The 15,094-nt window shown below is 57.0% G+C and overlaps 1 protein-coding gene across 5 annotated transcripts in view; it reads right to left on the bottom strand.

Annotated features, from left to right (window-relative positions):
- RAP1GAP2 (RAP1 GTPase activating protein 2) overlaps positions 1 to 9,802 on the bottom strand; it is a 54,283-nt gene extending 44,481 nt beyond the window's left edge. For 2 of the 5 annotated variants that reach the window (XM_053995249.1, XM_053995251.1), the window contains exons 1-2: positions 9,672 to 9,802; positions 7,412 to 7,528 (exon numbers count right to left, since the gene is read on the bottom strand). In XM_053995249.1, coding sequence (XP_053851224.1) covers positions 7,412 to 7,528; positions 9,672 to 9,721 — 167 coding nt within the window. In that variant the 5' untranslated portion in view covers positions 9,722 to 9,802. Of the gene's footprint in view, positions 1 to 5,714; positions 5,756 to 7,411; positions 7,529 to 9,671 lie in introns of those variants that run through there. The other 3 variants (XM_053995248.1, XM_053995250.1, XM_053995253.1) reach the window with 2 other exon arrangements.
- Between the last annotated feature and the right edge of the window lie 5,292 nt (positions 9,803 to 15,094).

Below are 15,094 nucleotides of genomic sequence, written 5' to 3'. Positions count from 1 at the left end.
GCAAGGCATCTCCCACTAGTTCCCATGCAGCTGCCTGTGGCACACAGGTTTTCCATCCTCTGGTTCCCTGGCAGCTCTGTAAGGCTGAAGTGGCATCTGCAGCCTGACCACCACCCAAACACCCCTAACCACCCAAACACCCCTAACCCTAACCCTAACCCTAACCCTAACCCCTGTCCTTTAGCAGCCAGGCTTCAGAAATGCCACGGAAATGGAAATGCTGACATCTAGCTGGGTATGAGCTCCCATCCATCACAAATCCCCAGAAAACAGATGCTGTCCCCTGCACCCCGCTTTGGGCATTGTAGGGCACAGCAGAGACCTGGGGAGGTGAGCCTGGTTGCAGGGGTGGGCATGGTGCCCAGAGGCTGAGTGTGGTGCCCAGGTGTCCTCACACCTTTCAGCTCCCCAGACCAACCACCAGTGCCCACCTGCACCACTCAGAGCTGGGCTGCACCAGGGGATCACCCTCTGCCAGTCCCTGTGAGGAGGAGGGGTAGGAATGCCAAGCCCCCCTTGGCAGGGGAGAGGCAGGGGGAGCTGGGCTGTGCTGGGGCCACAGCACAACACCACAGCCAGGACAGGACGAGCTGCTCAGCCACACATCCTCTGCCATGCCCACGGGATCCAGGAGCCCGTGTCCCAGAGCCACTGCAGCTCAAAGGCCAGAGCGTGCCTCTGACTGCCAGATCACTCACCTCCTGCCCCAGTGGTCCAAGGCAATGCCTGGTGTGGACTCACAGCATCGCCTTGCCCTGGCACTCCGTGCAGCACTGGCTCCTGGGTCAGAGGCAGCTCTAGCCCAGCGTTCTCATACAAGCACCCGAAAGCTTTACATGGAGAGGCACTTGAATTCTATCTGATGTGTGAAAAAATGGGGGGGAGGAGAGAGGGTATAAGGAGCTGGAGAGAGAAATCTCTCAACTCCAGAGAAAAAACTTGGACTGAAATCCAGCTATTTCAACTCCTACTTTTCTGCCCACAGCCTTAAAGGGATGAAACGATGGAAATTCTTTTAATTTTAGAGCTCTTAAGGACATTATTAAAAAAAAAAAAAAAAGCTTCAGGCTTTGAAGCCATAATTCAGGTGCTACAAAATATCTGGAGCAGTCATTTGCTTGGAACACATTTGCTCCTGGCCTGCACGATCTGTGTCAAAGCTCTGCACCAACAGCAGCGTGACGTTATCCTCTCGCTTCATCTTCCCCCAGGTCATGTCTTCCTTACACTCCTCCCAGTTGGTTTCTGCCCAGCTCTACCGAGCTGCTCACAATTAAAATGTCTGAAAACAAAAGCTTTGAGTACAGCCAGGCTCTGCTGTGGATTGGAATGAGACCCAGTGCGGCTGCTCCAGCACAGCCCTGCCTTCAGAGGTGTGGGACACGGAGTGACAGTGGCTCTGGGAAGCACCGGCCTTAGCTGGTACCACACCAGGAACAACTTGGAGAGTCCCAGAGAAATGGCCAGCTAAAACCTTTCCCCCTGCAGCACCATCTACTGCATCTCCCTGGGATGGCCATAGGGAAGCATCTCCATTTCCTGCTGTCCAGGAGGGTGTGGGGCAGCCCCTGCACAAGCCCACCTCATCCCGCTCCAGCACCTGGGGATACCTGTGGCTGGCAGTGGTGGAAGTGGAGCTATTCCTGCTCCCATCCCCACACAACTGGCAGCCCCCCAGGGTCACATCAGCTACCACAGATCCAGGCAAAGGTTAAAAACACACCAGGGACCCAACCTCAGCTCCACCGAGGCCACCAGCCTCCCCCAGTCCCGGGTACCACACCACAGCCTGCCCAGCACCATCTCACCCGCAGGGGCGTGCCTCCAGAAATAGTCTCTGCAATGACATTTTCTCACTTCCCCTCTTCCCCCCGAGGTATTTCACACAGGCTCAAAAACAACAAGGAAAAAAACCTTCCTACTTTCAGAGCAGGCACAGGCAAATCATAACCGAGCAGCCAAAATTAGGGAACAAAACCCCGGGGGAGGACAACTCCTCAGTACCATCTGCACCAGTCTAAATTAACATCTCCCAGGGGCCTCTGCCAGAACCAGGATCCCATTCTCCAACCCAACCTGGTGAGCAGCTCCTGCCTACTGGGAACAGTGCCACACTGCTGGTAACACAGAGCAGGATTGTGCCCAGCAAGGGCAGCATAATTCTCCTCTTTCTGACTGGGGTAAGAGACTGATTGCATCATTAGTGCTTTAATATTGCCTGCGGCACTCTGAGGGCATTCAGCTTCCTATTATGATTCTAAAGAAGGTTGTGGGCACACAGAAATATTAGATTTTGTCCTGACAGGAAGAACATACCATGCACATCATCAGCTTGACCTACAGAGCAAAGGAAAACAGTGTCCAAATTACCTCTGACTCAGTTCATGGAATATTTTAAACACTATTTTCTCCCCTTTATGGAACTGCTGAAGTGAAAAGAGAAACTTGATGTCTCAAATGCAGCTTCCCACAAACCTCAGCTAGCTCTCAGGGGTGGCTCTTCACTGTTCAACTCAGACCAGAAGGACTGAGAGGGCTCCTTTGGCCACCACGCCGGGGAGGGGAGGCTGTGTGCCACCCAAGAGGACAGCTTCAGAAAAAGGACAGGAGAGCCAGAGCCCTTCCTGAGCCCAAGGCCATGCCCAGCTCAAACTGCAAACCATGCTCCAGCTCCTCTTCCACATTCTCGAGAAAACACTGATGGCTGATGGACTTATCCCTATGTCCAAAGTGATCTGACCACTCCTGCTCATTTCTATGGAAATGGCTGAAAAACAGATCCTGGAGGAAGCCAATGTGTGACCTGCAAAGCATCACTTCTCAGGCAGCTGGCACAGAGGGATACTTACACCCAGGTACGGCAGCACTGCTTTCCCAGCAGCGCAGGAAGCGCCCAGCACAGAGGAGAGGAACCCAGGAAACCAACAGGTGCTGGCTGACAACCTGGCCCCCATGCTGGCCAGGTGGCTGTGAGCCCCAAAGCCCCACTGGTCTCTCCCACCACCACATGAACCAGCTCTTTGCTGCAGAGGGACACAGATCATGTCTCATCACAGCCCTTTATGCAGAAATTCATCACACAGGCTCCCAGGCTCATTGAATTCTTCTCAGCCCACTGAATTTAATGTACAGGCATTGTTTGTTTTCTCAAGGCCACCCATTTTAGAGTCCTGCCTTGCTAGCAAGGGCATGAAATGCCTCTCTCATGAAAAGGCATGAAAAGGCTCTCTCTAGGAAAAGCCTGCTCAAGCACAGATTTTCTGTGCCTGTTTTCTCCACCTCTTCCAACCACCCCCTTCCCATGCCAGTGGAGCCTGAGGGAGGATGCTTCAGGGAAGCAGCAGAGGCTCTCATCCTCATGCGGTCTGCCTCCCCAGGATCCCGCAGGAAGGTTGCTCTGTGCATCCACACAATGCCCACATGGGTGCCCTGCACAGGATGCTCCAGAGGCAGGGCAGGCACCACTGCCCCCACCGTGCTGCCCTCTGTGCCCGGTGGCGTCCCTGCTGCAGCCAGACGAGCAGCTGCCATGCCACACCAGGTCCCTGGGTGCTGTCACCATGGCTACCTGCACATCCACTCACATCCCAGCCCGCGTTCCCAGTCCCCACTCCCTGCAGGAGCAGCAGCTCAGCGCTCGCTTGCCCAGGCAGTGCAGGAGGAAAGAGGATGCACTGGGGCAAACCTCCCACAAAAACCTGTTCCCAGTGGCAGGCTGGCACTGGCAGCTGCCCCAGGAACTGGAGAGTGTTTGGCCCAATTCACACAACAAGCACGGAGCAGGGGGGTGGCTGCAGCCAGTGAAGAAATCGTGGAGAGACAGAAAAAGAACAGCTTAAACTGAAAACCAGGGCTGGGAAAACGTGGGGGCGGGATGAAAGCATGGGAATGAGAGAGACCTGAACATGCTTTGGCTGGAAATTAGGAGGTTTCTAATTTTTAATACAATCAATCTCTGGAACAGTTTCCTAATTATGGAAATAAGGAATCAAAAATACCCCAACCCCCTTACCGAGACTCAGAACATTTAAGACGTTACACAAGATGGTAAAGTCTAGTGGAAGGTGTCCCTGTCCATAAGAGGGGGTTTGGAACTGGGTGACCTTTACAGTCCCTTCAACCCAAACCACTCTGTGATTCTGAGCAGCAGCAGGGCGCTGGGCTCGCTGACCCAGCACGTGTCCTGGCACCTTCCCCTGACAAGGGCTGCTCCTCACCTGCCCTGCACCCCGGCCTCAGCAGCAGATGGGCAATCGGTGGCTGCCCGAGGCTGAGCTGCGTGGCACAAGGTCAGACCTCAGCAGCCAGGGCTCAGGTTTGAGGCCAAACCTGTGTGTAGACACCCTGAACGTTGCAAACAAGCTACATGGGGCTTGCACTTGAGCTTTTCCAAGTTCTGCTACCTCTTGCCGACATCACCTGTATTTTTCAACCATTTTGGGTGGGCTTTTCAAGAGCCGGGCTGAAACCAAATCACAGTCAAGGAACAGTCCTTCTGGCATCCAGCTTGGAGGCAGATGTTAACTCCAAGCAAGGATTCATCTACCCCCACAAAACTGCAAAACTGTCTGTGGAGAATGAGCTGTTTTTAGCTCCTGGAAAAAAATGTCTTTCCTCCTGTTGCTGCTGAAGTCCTGTTCCTGTTTCCACAGCAGCAGCAACCACCAACCACCAGAGCATCTGACCAGTGCACAACAGGCAGCAGCAGCAGAGGGCCTCTTTGAGCTGCTCTCAGGACCCGGCTACCACACAGATATGCTTAGGGATGAAGGGAAGGAAGGATGATAAAACAAACAAGCAAAGAAAAAGGCATTTTTGCTGCTAAGGTTATCGTCTCTAGTGGGAGGAACCAGCAGCAGGGGGAGAATGCAGTATCTGTGAAACGTGGTGTGTGCAAGTGTGAGCCGGCTGAGCACACCTGCAATCACACCGCGCGTTGGATCTGAATTTAAACTCCTTGGCATGATTCCAACCTTCAATAAATCATGCCTTGTGGACAGATATTATGTCCCTTCTGCTACTAAAACAACAATCTTAAACAAAACAGCAGAGCCTAGAGCGTGCAGAAGACAGCACAACCTGGCAGGATCCATCTCACAGCCTGCATTCGCCAGGGATGCAAGCAGCATCTCACACAGCCCTCGCAGGCTCTGTGCAGCTCCACGCCAGGCACATCGGTGCTCTGCCTGTGGGAACGAGCAGGATGAAGGGAAACGCTCAGCCTGGTGAGCAGACATTGCACCGCTTTCCTGTCGGGGAGGAGCTGCAGCCTCGCACAGGGACAGCGGTGCGGAGGATCGCCCCAGCAGACTGGCGTGGGGCATGCAGGGAGGCTCAGACGTCCCTTTTCTGTGCAAACACCTGGGGCTCCCCAGCCAAGGAGGTGCCCGGGGGAGGCAGGACAAAGCCCCCCGCATGCCACCGGACCCCACCACCCGGACCCCCGGGGACAGCAGGCAGAGCCCCGCACGGACTGCTGCAAATCGCCTCCTCGAATGGTCAATATTTTAAGAGCGGTGCTGGCAGCCACTTCACCGTCCTCCCACACATGGCTCCCGGTCCGCCGTCCCCAGCCCCAAGCCTCCGTACAGCCCCCGGTTCCCGGCGCCGAGCCCCTGCCCTGGCACCGCGGCTCCGAACGCGGACGGAGGAGCCGAGAGCCGTGAGGGCGCCTCCGCCCGGGTCCGGCCGCCCCGCCAGGAGCACGTACGTACCGCCGAGGATGGAGCCCGCAGCCCCGCGCCGTGCCCGCCGCTCGCCGCTCCCGCCGCGGTGGCGGAGCCGGCCCCGCGCGGGGCGGGGCAGAACGGTGCGGGGCGGTGCGGGGCCGTGCGCGCTCCCCGCCCGCCGCCGCGGCCCGGGGTCCCGCGGGCTGCCGCCCTGCCCTGCCTAAAGGCAGTAACACGGCCTCGCCGCGGCCGTCTCCTCGTTCCCTTCCCACCGAGCAGGAGCTGGAGCCGGCGGCCCGGCCCGCAGCATCCCCGTGCCCCAGCAGCTCCGCTCCCCGGCCGCAGCAGTGCCCGCGGCTGCTCTTGCCGAGCCGGAGTTTACACTTGGGCTGCCTTGGGAGACAAACATTTCACTCCAATGAGAGAGATACAGACACCACTCTTAACTGGTGGCTGATGTCCTACAGACTCTCCAGACGGCTCCAGGTAACTTCCCGGGGGAAACTTCCAGGTAACTTTTCCTCTGGGAAATCAAACGAATCCAGGGAAATTAACCCCCTCGGGAAATCAAATTAATCTAGTGAAATTAACCCCAACTGCACTTAACATTAATTATAAATGATGTTACACGCAGTTCAGTTCCACGTGCCAAATGAAACATGCACATCAGGCGTGAGGTTAACACAACCGCTGAAAGCAATTTGCAAAAATTAGTTAAAATCAATAAATAGCACAGTCATTCCAGTTTCTGGAAAGCCTCTCCAGCGGCAGGCAGAGGAATTCCCATCGCGGGAAGCAGAGGGCAGCAGTAAGCGGGTATGCCATGGCTCCTGCCGAGAACAGCTGGCACCTCCCTCATGCCCCTAGAAGTCTCTCCCAGGTGTGAATGTCACCTCCTTCCACCCCCACCCTGCCTGCCCTGCATGAAGAGTACCCACAGCCCTTCCTGTCCTGGGAAATCCAAGTCTTTTGGGCACCTCCTTCCTCTACAGCCACCCTCCTGTTGTTCTCATCCATGCAATTCCAGGCAGATAAATACTTCAGGGCTTTAAGGGCTCTTGGAACAAAACTGCTGCTGAAACAGAGATGGAAGAGCTTTTAGTGCCACAGCCGCTCAGGGACTCAGCATGTTCCAGAGCTCTTCGCAGGCCAGAGAGCAGATGCTGCTCTGTGTGTGTCTGGAGGCCCAGGAGGCTTTTATGTTAATGGTGTTTTATCATCAGACGCGGCATGGGAACTGACAGCAATGCATATGCATCAGCAGGGAGAGCCACAGCACATGCCTGGGATGTGGCTCCCAAGGGGAGAGTTTAAGCACCGACCAAAATCAGGGGATCAGAACAGAGATTTTCCAATGATCGCTGATGGCTGGGGGAAACGCAGCCCCTGGCTACCATCTGTTTTTAAGTAAACCTCAAGTGCTGCACACATAAAGCAGATCCTCAACCAAAACCATGGGAACGATTGCAAGCAAAGTTCGGGCAGGCAGGTGATAATTTGTCCTTTCCTCTGCTTTAAACTAAACAGTGCTTATGTGGTGTTTGCAGCTCCTGGTGCAACCGCTGCGCCTGGGACTTTATTTTAAAGCAAAGCCCAAGATGTTCATGTATCAGAGGGCTCCCAGACAGGCTGGGGCTCACAAGGCCCGTGTCAAAACCACAAGGGCTTGTGAAAGAGCAAGCAGCAGAGTTTGTGCCAGTGCTCCCCACAGTCCCCAGCCCTGCACCCAGCGGCCCCCTTACCTGCTGGGGGAGCCCAGGTCTGCCCGGCTGACGATGCGGTGCTGGTGGGGCGAGTAGAGCCACTGGAAAGCCGTCAGCGTCCTCTCCTCAATGCGAAAGCGGCCCTCTCGCACGTACCTAAAAATAACACCGAGAGAGCCTGAAATATTCATCAGCGCTGGATTGCGGGGAGGGAGCGGCGGGATGCAGGAGCGGCTGCCTCGGCACCACCGCGTTCCTCAGTGGGAGCAGGAAAATCACTTTACAGCCCATCCGCCTGCATCCCCGTGCCACCCCCGTCCCTCACTGCCCGCCAGCCCACGGGCACACGGCCACGTCTGGGACAGGGCACCTTGAGACTGACCCCCAGGGAGGGGTCCCTGCACCCTCCATGGATATCTGTGGGGCTGCTGCCAGCTGCCACCCCTGCACAGCCCCCAGCCCACTCAGGGACCACCATGTGCAGAAAGCAAAGAACAAACATTTCCAAAGCAGCACAGGCCATGCCCCTGTAAAGGCCCAGGGGACAGAGGTGCAGCACCCCCTGCTCAGTACCATCGTCTTGGGGTACAGCCTGCCCCCCGCACACAGCCACCCCCAGACCAGCCCCTCCCCAGGCTGGCGCCGGCTCCAAGGCCAAGCTAAGGCCTTTCTAGCATCACTTCAAATGCCAGGCCAGATGTCGAGGCTTATCAAGTAAGAGTCGAGTGAATTGATGGTTTTGAATTTGATCAGAAGAGTATGGGTTCCCTGTTAAGTGGGCAAAATTCTGATAACTGCAGTTGTTTCCATCTTTTGGGACAAAATCTTGCTGCCTGCTTACATCCCAGCAGCCAGCTGCACTTTATACACACTCCTCTGAACATGGAATTTCATCAGCAAGTAATTAATAAGTTAAAGCCCCTGTGGTACTGATTGGAGGCACAGGCACACACAGCTGCAGCATCATGAACCTCAGCCAGAGCTGGAGAGAGCTCCTGTCCCTTCCTCTGCACATGGATGCTCCAGGAGGTTCATTCCCGACATTAATGGCAGGGATGTGCTCACACTGTCTGGATGGGGCCGAGGGGATGTTCCTCTGTGCCATGAGCTCCCCACTTGCTGCTGCTGGGCTCTGTGACCTGCCTGAGCCCAGCCCAGCCCTGCGGGGTCCTGTGGCACTGGGGGCAGTGACAGTGCAGGAACTTTGCACTGCGGCTAAGGGAAACCCGACAAGCTCCCTGAGCATCCCCACACAGTCACCTGCCAATTTTCTAGTTAAAAGCAACCAAGCACGGTGCAATGCCAATGCTCCCTGCAGCTCTGGTATATGATAACTGTGCACAGAGCAGAGGCAGGGAAGCCAGGGGTGTTCCTTGGGAAGTGAGGGTGAGGCAGTGGGGATGCAGAACAGCCGGGCTATGCAGCTGCTGTAGCAGTGTGTCCCTCAAGTGTGTGAGGGGAAAAAAAAGTGTCCTTGGCTGCAAGGAGGGGGGGAAAGGGAGGGAGAGAGGAAAACAAAAAGCTTCAGTGATTCCCACTGTCGCCCCGGTTTGAGGGGCTCCCACCCACAGCTGGGGCGTTGGCACCCAGCGCCGGCCTGGCTCGGGCTCTGCTCCCGCCCAGGGACCAGCCCGGGCCCCGTCCCGGCGCTTCCATCAGCATCCCCACGGAGCCACCCAGCCACAGCCTGGCATCGCCGCAGCGCTCTGCTCAAAAGTCACAAGCTTCGGACGTCACAAACTGCACAATTCAACATAAAAGAACACAGACAAAGCTTGTTCGCAATGTCAGCCCGTCCCGGCAGCTCCGGGCACAGACAGTGCCCTGTTCCAAGCCCCGTCCCCGCACGCCGGAGATCAGAGGAGCCTCAGCACGCCACGCGAGTCCCGGGGACTCCCCCGGAATGAGGAGAGCTCGGCATCCCGGCCCGCTGCCGCTCCCACGCTTCCTCCTCAGCGGGCAGGACCCTTTCCCAAGTGCAAAAAGTCTTCGGGATCCGACTCTCCTACCTCTGCCAGAGATCCCCCTCCCAGCACGGACCCGCCCCCTCCCTGCACCCCCGGGACCCCCGCCCCAGCCGGGACCACGCGGCGCCTCTCGGAGCGCCCCGCAGCATCCCAGATCCAGGGCGAGGTCTCGTGTCTCCTCAACCCTACCGGGGTCCCCCCAGCCCGGGTTCTCCTCCTGTCCCGGGCTGGGAGCATCCCCACGCCAAAGCCCAGACCCCCTGGCAAGCTGAGCCCCCGCCGGTCTCAGCTCGGGTCCCTCTTGCCGAGACAGCCGGGACCCCGGCACTCACCAGCGCACCAGCTCCCAGCGCCGCTCCCCCGCCGCCTTGCCCGAGGCCATCCCGGGGGTCCCGCCGGGCGGGGGGAGCCCGCAGACCCCGCTCGGAGCCGGCGGCGGCTCCTCCGCACCGGCCCCGGGGCGGCTGCGCCGGTTCCTGCGCTCCCGCCCCCTCCGGTGCCCGGGGGACCCGGGGGGGGCCTGGCCCCGGGCAGGTGCGGGGGGGGCCGCACCGCTCTGCCCGGTTATGTAAAGCGTTATGCAACGCCCCCGCCGGGGCAGCCCCGAGGGCACACAACGCCCCCGGTACCTCTCTGCGGAGCCCGGAGTCCCGCACCGACCAGCTGGATCCCATCCGGGGAAACGTACGTTTCCCAGCCTTTTAAACACTTAGAGCAAGTCCGCGCTGAGCATCCCAAAGTGCCTCGGGAGCAGACACCGGGGGAAAGAAACCCCAAGACGGGACCCTGACATCCTGGTCCTCCCCAAGCCTCCCACTCACCCAATCCCTCACAAGGGGCGAGCGGAGGCCACACCTGCACAGTCTGGGGGCTGGACCCCGCCCCTGGCTCTGTCACGGTCCTTGCTCGCTGTAAGAGCACCCACCCAGCCCTCCTGGCAAATGGCAAAGCTATTCTCCCATAAATTCAAAGGAAAACCTGCCCGAGCCAGAGTTTCGCTCCTGGGCGCTGCAGGGGACTCAGGAAGCAAACCACACGTGCAGTCAGGTGTTACTTCAAGGAACTGTAAACCTCACTGAGAGCTGTTTCCCAAAAGTGGTGTTCTGGCCCTAAATCCTCACTTTTCTGATCTTTGAGAACTTAATTTCACAGCTCAGCAAACCCAGGTGCTGCATCCACAAGCCAACAGCTTCATTTAAAGCAAATAGTATTAATTACTCAAGTAAATTCCTGTTATTGGTAATTCTGAAGTCCTGCTGTTGTTGGGTGCAAACACATCTGAAGGGCGTTGATGCTTCCTTACAGCTGGGGAGCTGAGGTTGCTTAGCCATGCTAGCTGGAGAGGCTGTGCCTTGCCTGGGCCGCAGAAAGGGAACTCAGATTCTCCCAAATCCGAGCAGTGACCTGCCCTCCACAGGGGCTGTCATCTCCGACAAGTTATGGGCCGAAGGCTGGAGGCAACATGTCCACGTGCCAGGTGGGCAGCTGGCAGATGGGATCCCCCGTGGGAGCCCAGCAGTTGGCCCTCGTGTGTATCAGCTGAATCAGTGGCCAGGAAATCACTGGAACACGGTACCTGATGGTCACCACCGGGCTCGGGGAGGCCACGCTCCACAGAGCCGTAAGGAGCCCCACAGCTCTAAGTGGACAGAGAGCTCTCGGGGACAGCCGAGCTGTGCCACTGCTCCCACCACCCACGCTGCCAGAGCACGGCCCTGGCTGAGCCTTCGCTGGCCCTGAGCCAGCCTCAGCTTCCCCACAGCCCCTGCCCCAGCTGCAGGAGGGCACGGGCAGGGAAGCAGTGACAGAATGGACTTGAGGGATGAGAGGGGCCGAAACTCGCCCTCCCACCCCTGGAAGCCCAGAGCTGACCCACCCCTGCTTCAGCATAACAACTTTTACAGACCTGTGAGATTTAAAAATAAAAGCAACTTTCATTGAAAAAGTTTTTAAACCATGAGAAAAATTAAAAATTGGACTGTTCACATATCACATATGCACTAATACAGAGGAACAAATTGCATTGCTTAGCTCAAGCAAATAGCCTTACGAGCAGATATTTTCCAATCCCTGTGGAAATGTTAAGCTAATGTTAAATTTATTAAAATCTGCCAACCTCCAGCTTTTAGCCTTTAGACTTTAAGGAGCTTCTTATTAGGTTCTTCAAAGCAATTAGAAGGCACACACACACTACATTTCAATTAGGTTGAAAAATAATATCTGAGGCAGAGTTAAACTCATTTATAAATTAAATTTAAAAATCCCCCTAATAATTAACTCGGGGGTGGTGGGGGAAAGCTCTGGTCTCAAAACACTCCTGTAGCCACCCTGGCAGGGCACAGGCTTCAGGTTAACTCCAGTGCACGTTGGATGCAGCTCCCGTTGGGAATCGGCTGTTTGTTCCTGCAATCAATCACCACTGAAGGGACCTAGGCTTGCCCAGACAGGCCCTTGGCCACAACCAGACCTGCAGGCAGAGGCTCCGTCCCTCAGCCCCTCTGGCAGCCCCAGGAAGGAGAGATGGTGGCAGAAGCAGCCCCAGGTGCTGCCCGGGGCCTGCCCCTGCCCCACTGACTGTGGCACGGTGTGGGATGGCTGCTGTCCTTATGGGACGTGGAGCTCGGCCAAGACGGGATCAACCAGACTCCACATCAGAGCGAGACTCGGGGACCTCTGAGGACAGAACGAGGCCGTGGTGCCCAGCACACCTTCCCCCTGCAGGGCAGCACGGCCCTGGCCCTGCCCAGCCCTCCCCCAGCCACCCCCCTGCCCAGCACCGGCTGCGGGGTGTCCAGCAGAGCACAGCCACAGCGGGAACGCAGCCTGGCACGGCCCCGAGCCAGCGACACCCGCACACACACACACACCCATGGGGTCACACACACACACACACCCATGGGGTCATACACACACACACACCCATGGGGTCACACACACACACACCCACCCATGGGGTCACACACACACACACACACACCCATGGGGTCACACACACACACACACACACCCATGGGGTCACACACACACACACACCCATGGGGCCATACACACACACACACACCCATGGGGTCATACACACACACACACCCATGGGGTCATACACACACACACACATGGGGTCATACACACACACACCCATGGGGTCATACACACACACAGGCACACACAGACACACCCATGGGGTCATACACACACACACGCACCTGCAAGGAGTCATACACCCACACAGGCACACACACAGAGTCATACACACAGGCACACACACACTCACACACACAAACACACACACAGTCATACACATGCACACATGCACAGACACCCACACATACACACACACCCACACACACATGCGCACACACACAGTCATACACACACACCCACAAACACACACCCACGCATGCACACACACATGCACACATGCACACACATACGCACACATGCACACATGCACACACATGCATGCACATAGACACAGACACAAGCACACACGGCCGCACGGGTGCTGCCTGTACCGGTGCTGCCGCCGGTACCGCTTATCCTTACCGCAGCCGGTACCGCTGTGCAGCGGTGCCGCTACCGGCGCCGGTGCCGGTGCCGCTAGAGGTCAGTGCCGGCACGGAGCAGCGGCGGCGGCGGAGCCCAGCCCCGCTCGGAAGAGCTGCCGCCCGCAGCCCCATCCGCAGTGCCCGCATCCCGCATCTCTCATCCCACGTCTCCGCATCCCGCAGACTTCATCCCTACATCCTCACATCCCCGCGTTCCCCATCCTGCATCCCCGCAATCTCCACCGGCCTCGAACCAGGGGAAAAGCCACGCTGCTGCAGCAGAACCCGGAGCTGAGGCCCTGGGTGGGTGTCCCCATGTCCCGTGGGTCGCCGTGAGCAGGGGCTGCAGCGCTCTCACCGAGGCACATGGCAGTGAGAAGATGTCTCCAAGCTGGGGTATAACTGGCAAGGAGCCGACTGCCTCTGCCCAACAGGCTCTGGAGCTCCGTCACACGTCTGAGGTGGCAGCAGGGAGAGCCAATTCCTCCTGAATTGGTATTCCTGCCATTTTTGCCTCACTATACTGTAACCTCAGACTTGTCTGAGAAGGAACTCTGTCTCTCGGAGCAAGCAGGGAGTGGGGAAGAGATGCAGCATAATTGCAGTGCAGGACATCACAGTGGCTGGAAGCATCAGCAAAGGGACTGCCGTGTCATGTCCTGCTCAAGAAAAGCTGCCAGTGAAACCAGTTAATTTTGGAACTGGTGATGGGAAACATGAGCAGCCTGTGTGCACCAGAGTGACCCCAAGCGCCGGGTGACCGCTGAGGAGGCACCGACATTTCCTGCGCCACGCTGGGCAGAGAGGACGCGCTGCGCTCTGCCGCTGTCCCGCCCGCCCGGCAGGCTGCATCCCGGAGCGATGACCTCATTTACAGAGCAGCTCTCTGTCCCTGGGTGCCTGACCTTGACTGTTTGCAGGCTTGTCTTTTATCCAGTGGAAAATCGATGAAAATTGTACAAACCTCATGAAACATGATGCACTCAGACATTCCCCCCCACTCCTCCCCCCACCTCCCATCTGTAGCTCACTGCTGCTCAAGTTAGCACACAAGTTAGGGGAAGACACAAGGAAATATTCAAAACGCCCCCACACCTCAAACATGGCACACTGCCCTGAGAAGGACAAGTGACACCTTGGCAAGCATTGACCTGAGGGTCACGAATGGGTGAGAGGGGCTCCACATGAGACAGTGCTGCTCTGAACAAGAAAGGCTGCATTCTCCCCCTTCACACAGGCATCTACGACCCCTTAACAATTTTTTGTTTCAAGAAGAACTCATTTTTCAGAGAACACAATTTTAGAGGAGGCCCGTGTAGGAGTTGGCATGACTGGGTGAGCATTGGGAGGCCCTGAAGCTCTCCGTTGTTCTGTCTGAATAACTTATTGCAGATGAGCTTCTTGTGTGTGCACGTGCAGACCTTCAGACCACACGGCTCATCTTTTCTCCTGATTCAATGATTTCTTTCTCTGTGTGAACTAAACTTACTCTCCATAGATAAGCCCTAACACCAAGCCCAGCCTTTCTCAACGACCAGAAACAACAAGCCAGGCTGGACCCCACCACTGTGCATCAGGTGAGGGCCCAGTCCTTGGCCGTTACTGTGCTGAGGTGTCACAAACCTTCGGTATCACACCTGGAGCACGTGCTTTGCTGCAGGCACAGGCCAGTCCATTGGCCACAGCACACCCTCGCTGGATCTGTGGAGCACCAACACTCACTCAGGGCCTGGAAGCATTCAAGGGGAGGGAAGGATGTGGGATGGCAGAATGATACCACAGACCACACTCTGTGAGCTCCCCTGCAACTCCTCTGTGTGCTGGCTGCACACGGGGATAAGCAGGATTGCAGCAGTTTTAACAGGGAGACGGCAGCACAATTCAGCATCAGAGCAGGAGCACGGCACTTTCTAGGCACATTTGGGTTTAAGGGAACGGGAATCAGCAGACTGTCAGCTGACGGGAGGACGCTACCATTTTCCTGTGCCGTCGCCGCCGTGCAGCATGGAACAGGCCACCGCATCCCAGCCTCCCTGCCGAACAGAGGCGCAAAGGATTGAGTCATCCTTGAGCGTGAAGCCCCAGCTGGTCTGGGCACCACAAACAAAAGGCATGAAAAATCAGTAACCACTTGAGTAAACAAGTTTTTCTCACCATCTCTCTGATCACAGCTCCGCTGGTTTGAGCGACCGGTTTCCCGGCTGCAGCCA

The sequence above is a fragment of the Vidua macroura genome, chromosome 20 (assembly GCF_024509145.1).
Source record: "Vidua macroura isolate BioBank_ID:100142 chromosome 20, ASM2450914v1, whole genome shotgun sequence".
Taxonomy (NCBI): Eukaryota; Metazoa; Chordata; class Aves; order Passeriformes; family Viduidae; genus Vidua; species Vidua macroura.
Note: the sequence above shows the minus strand (reverse complement) of the source record. Positions and strands in the feature narration are given on the sequence as shown.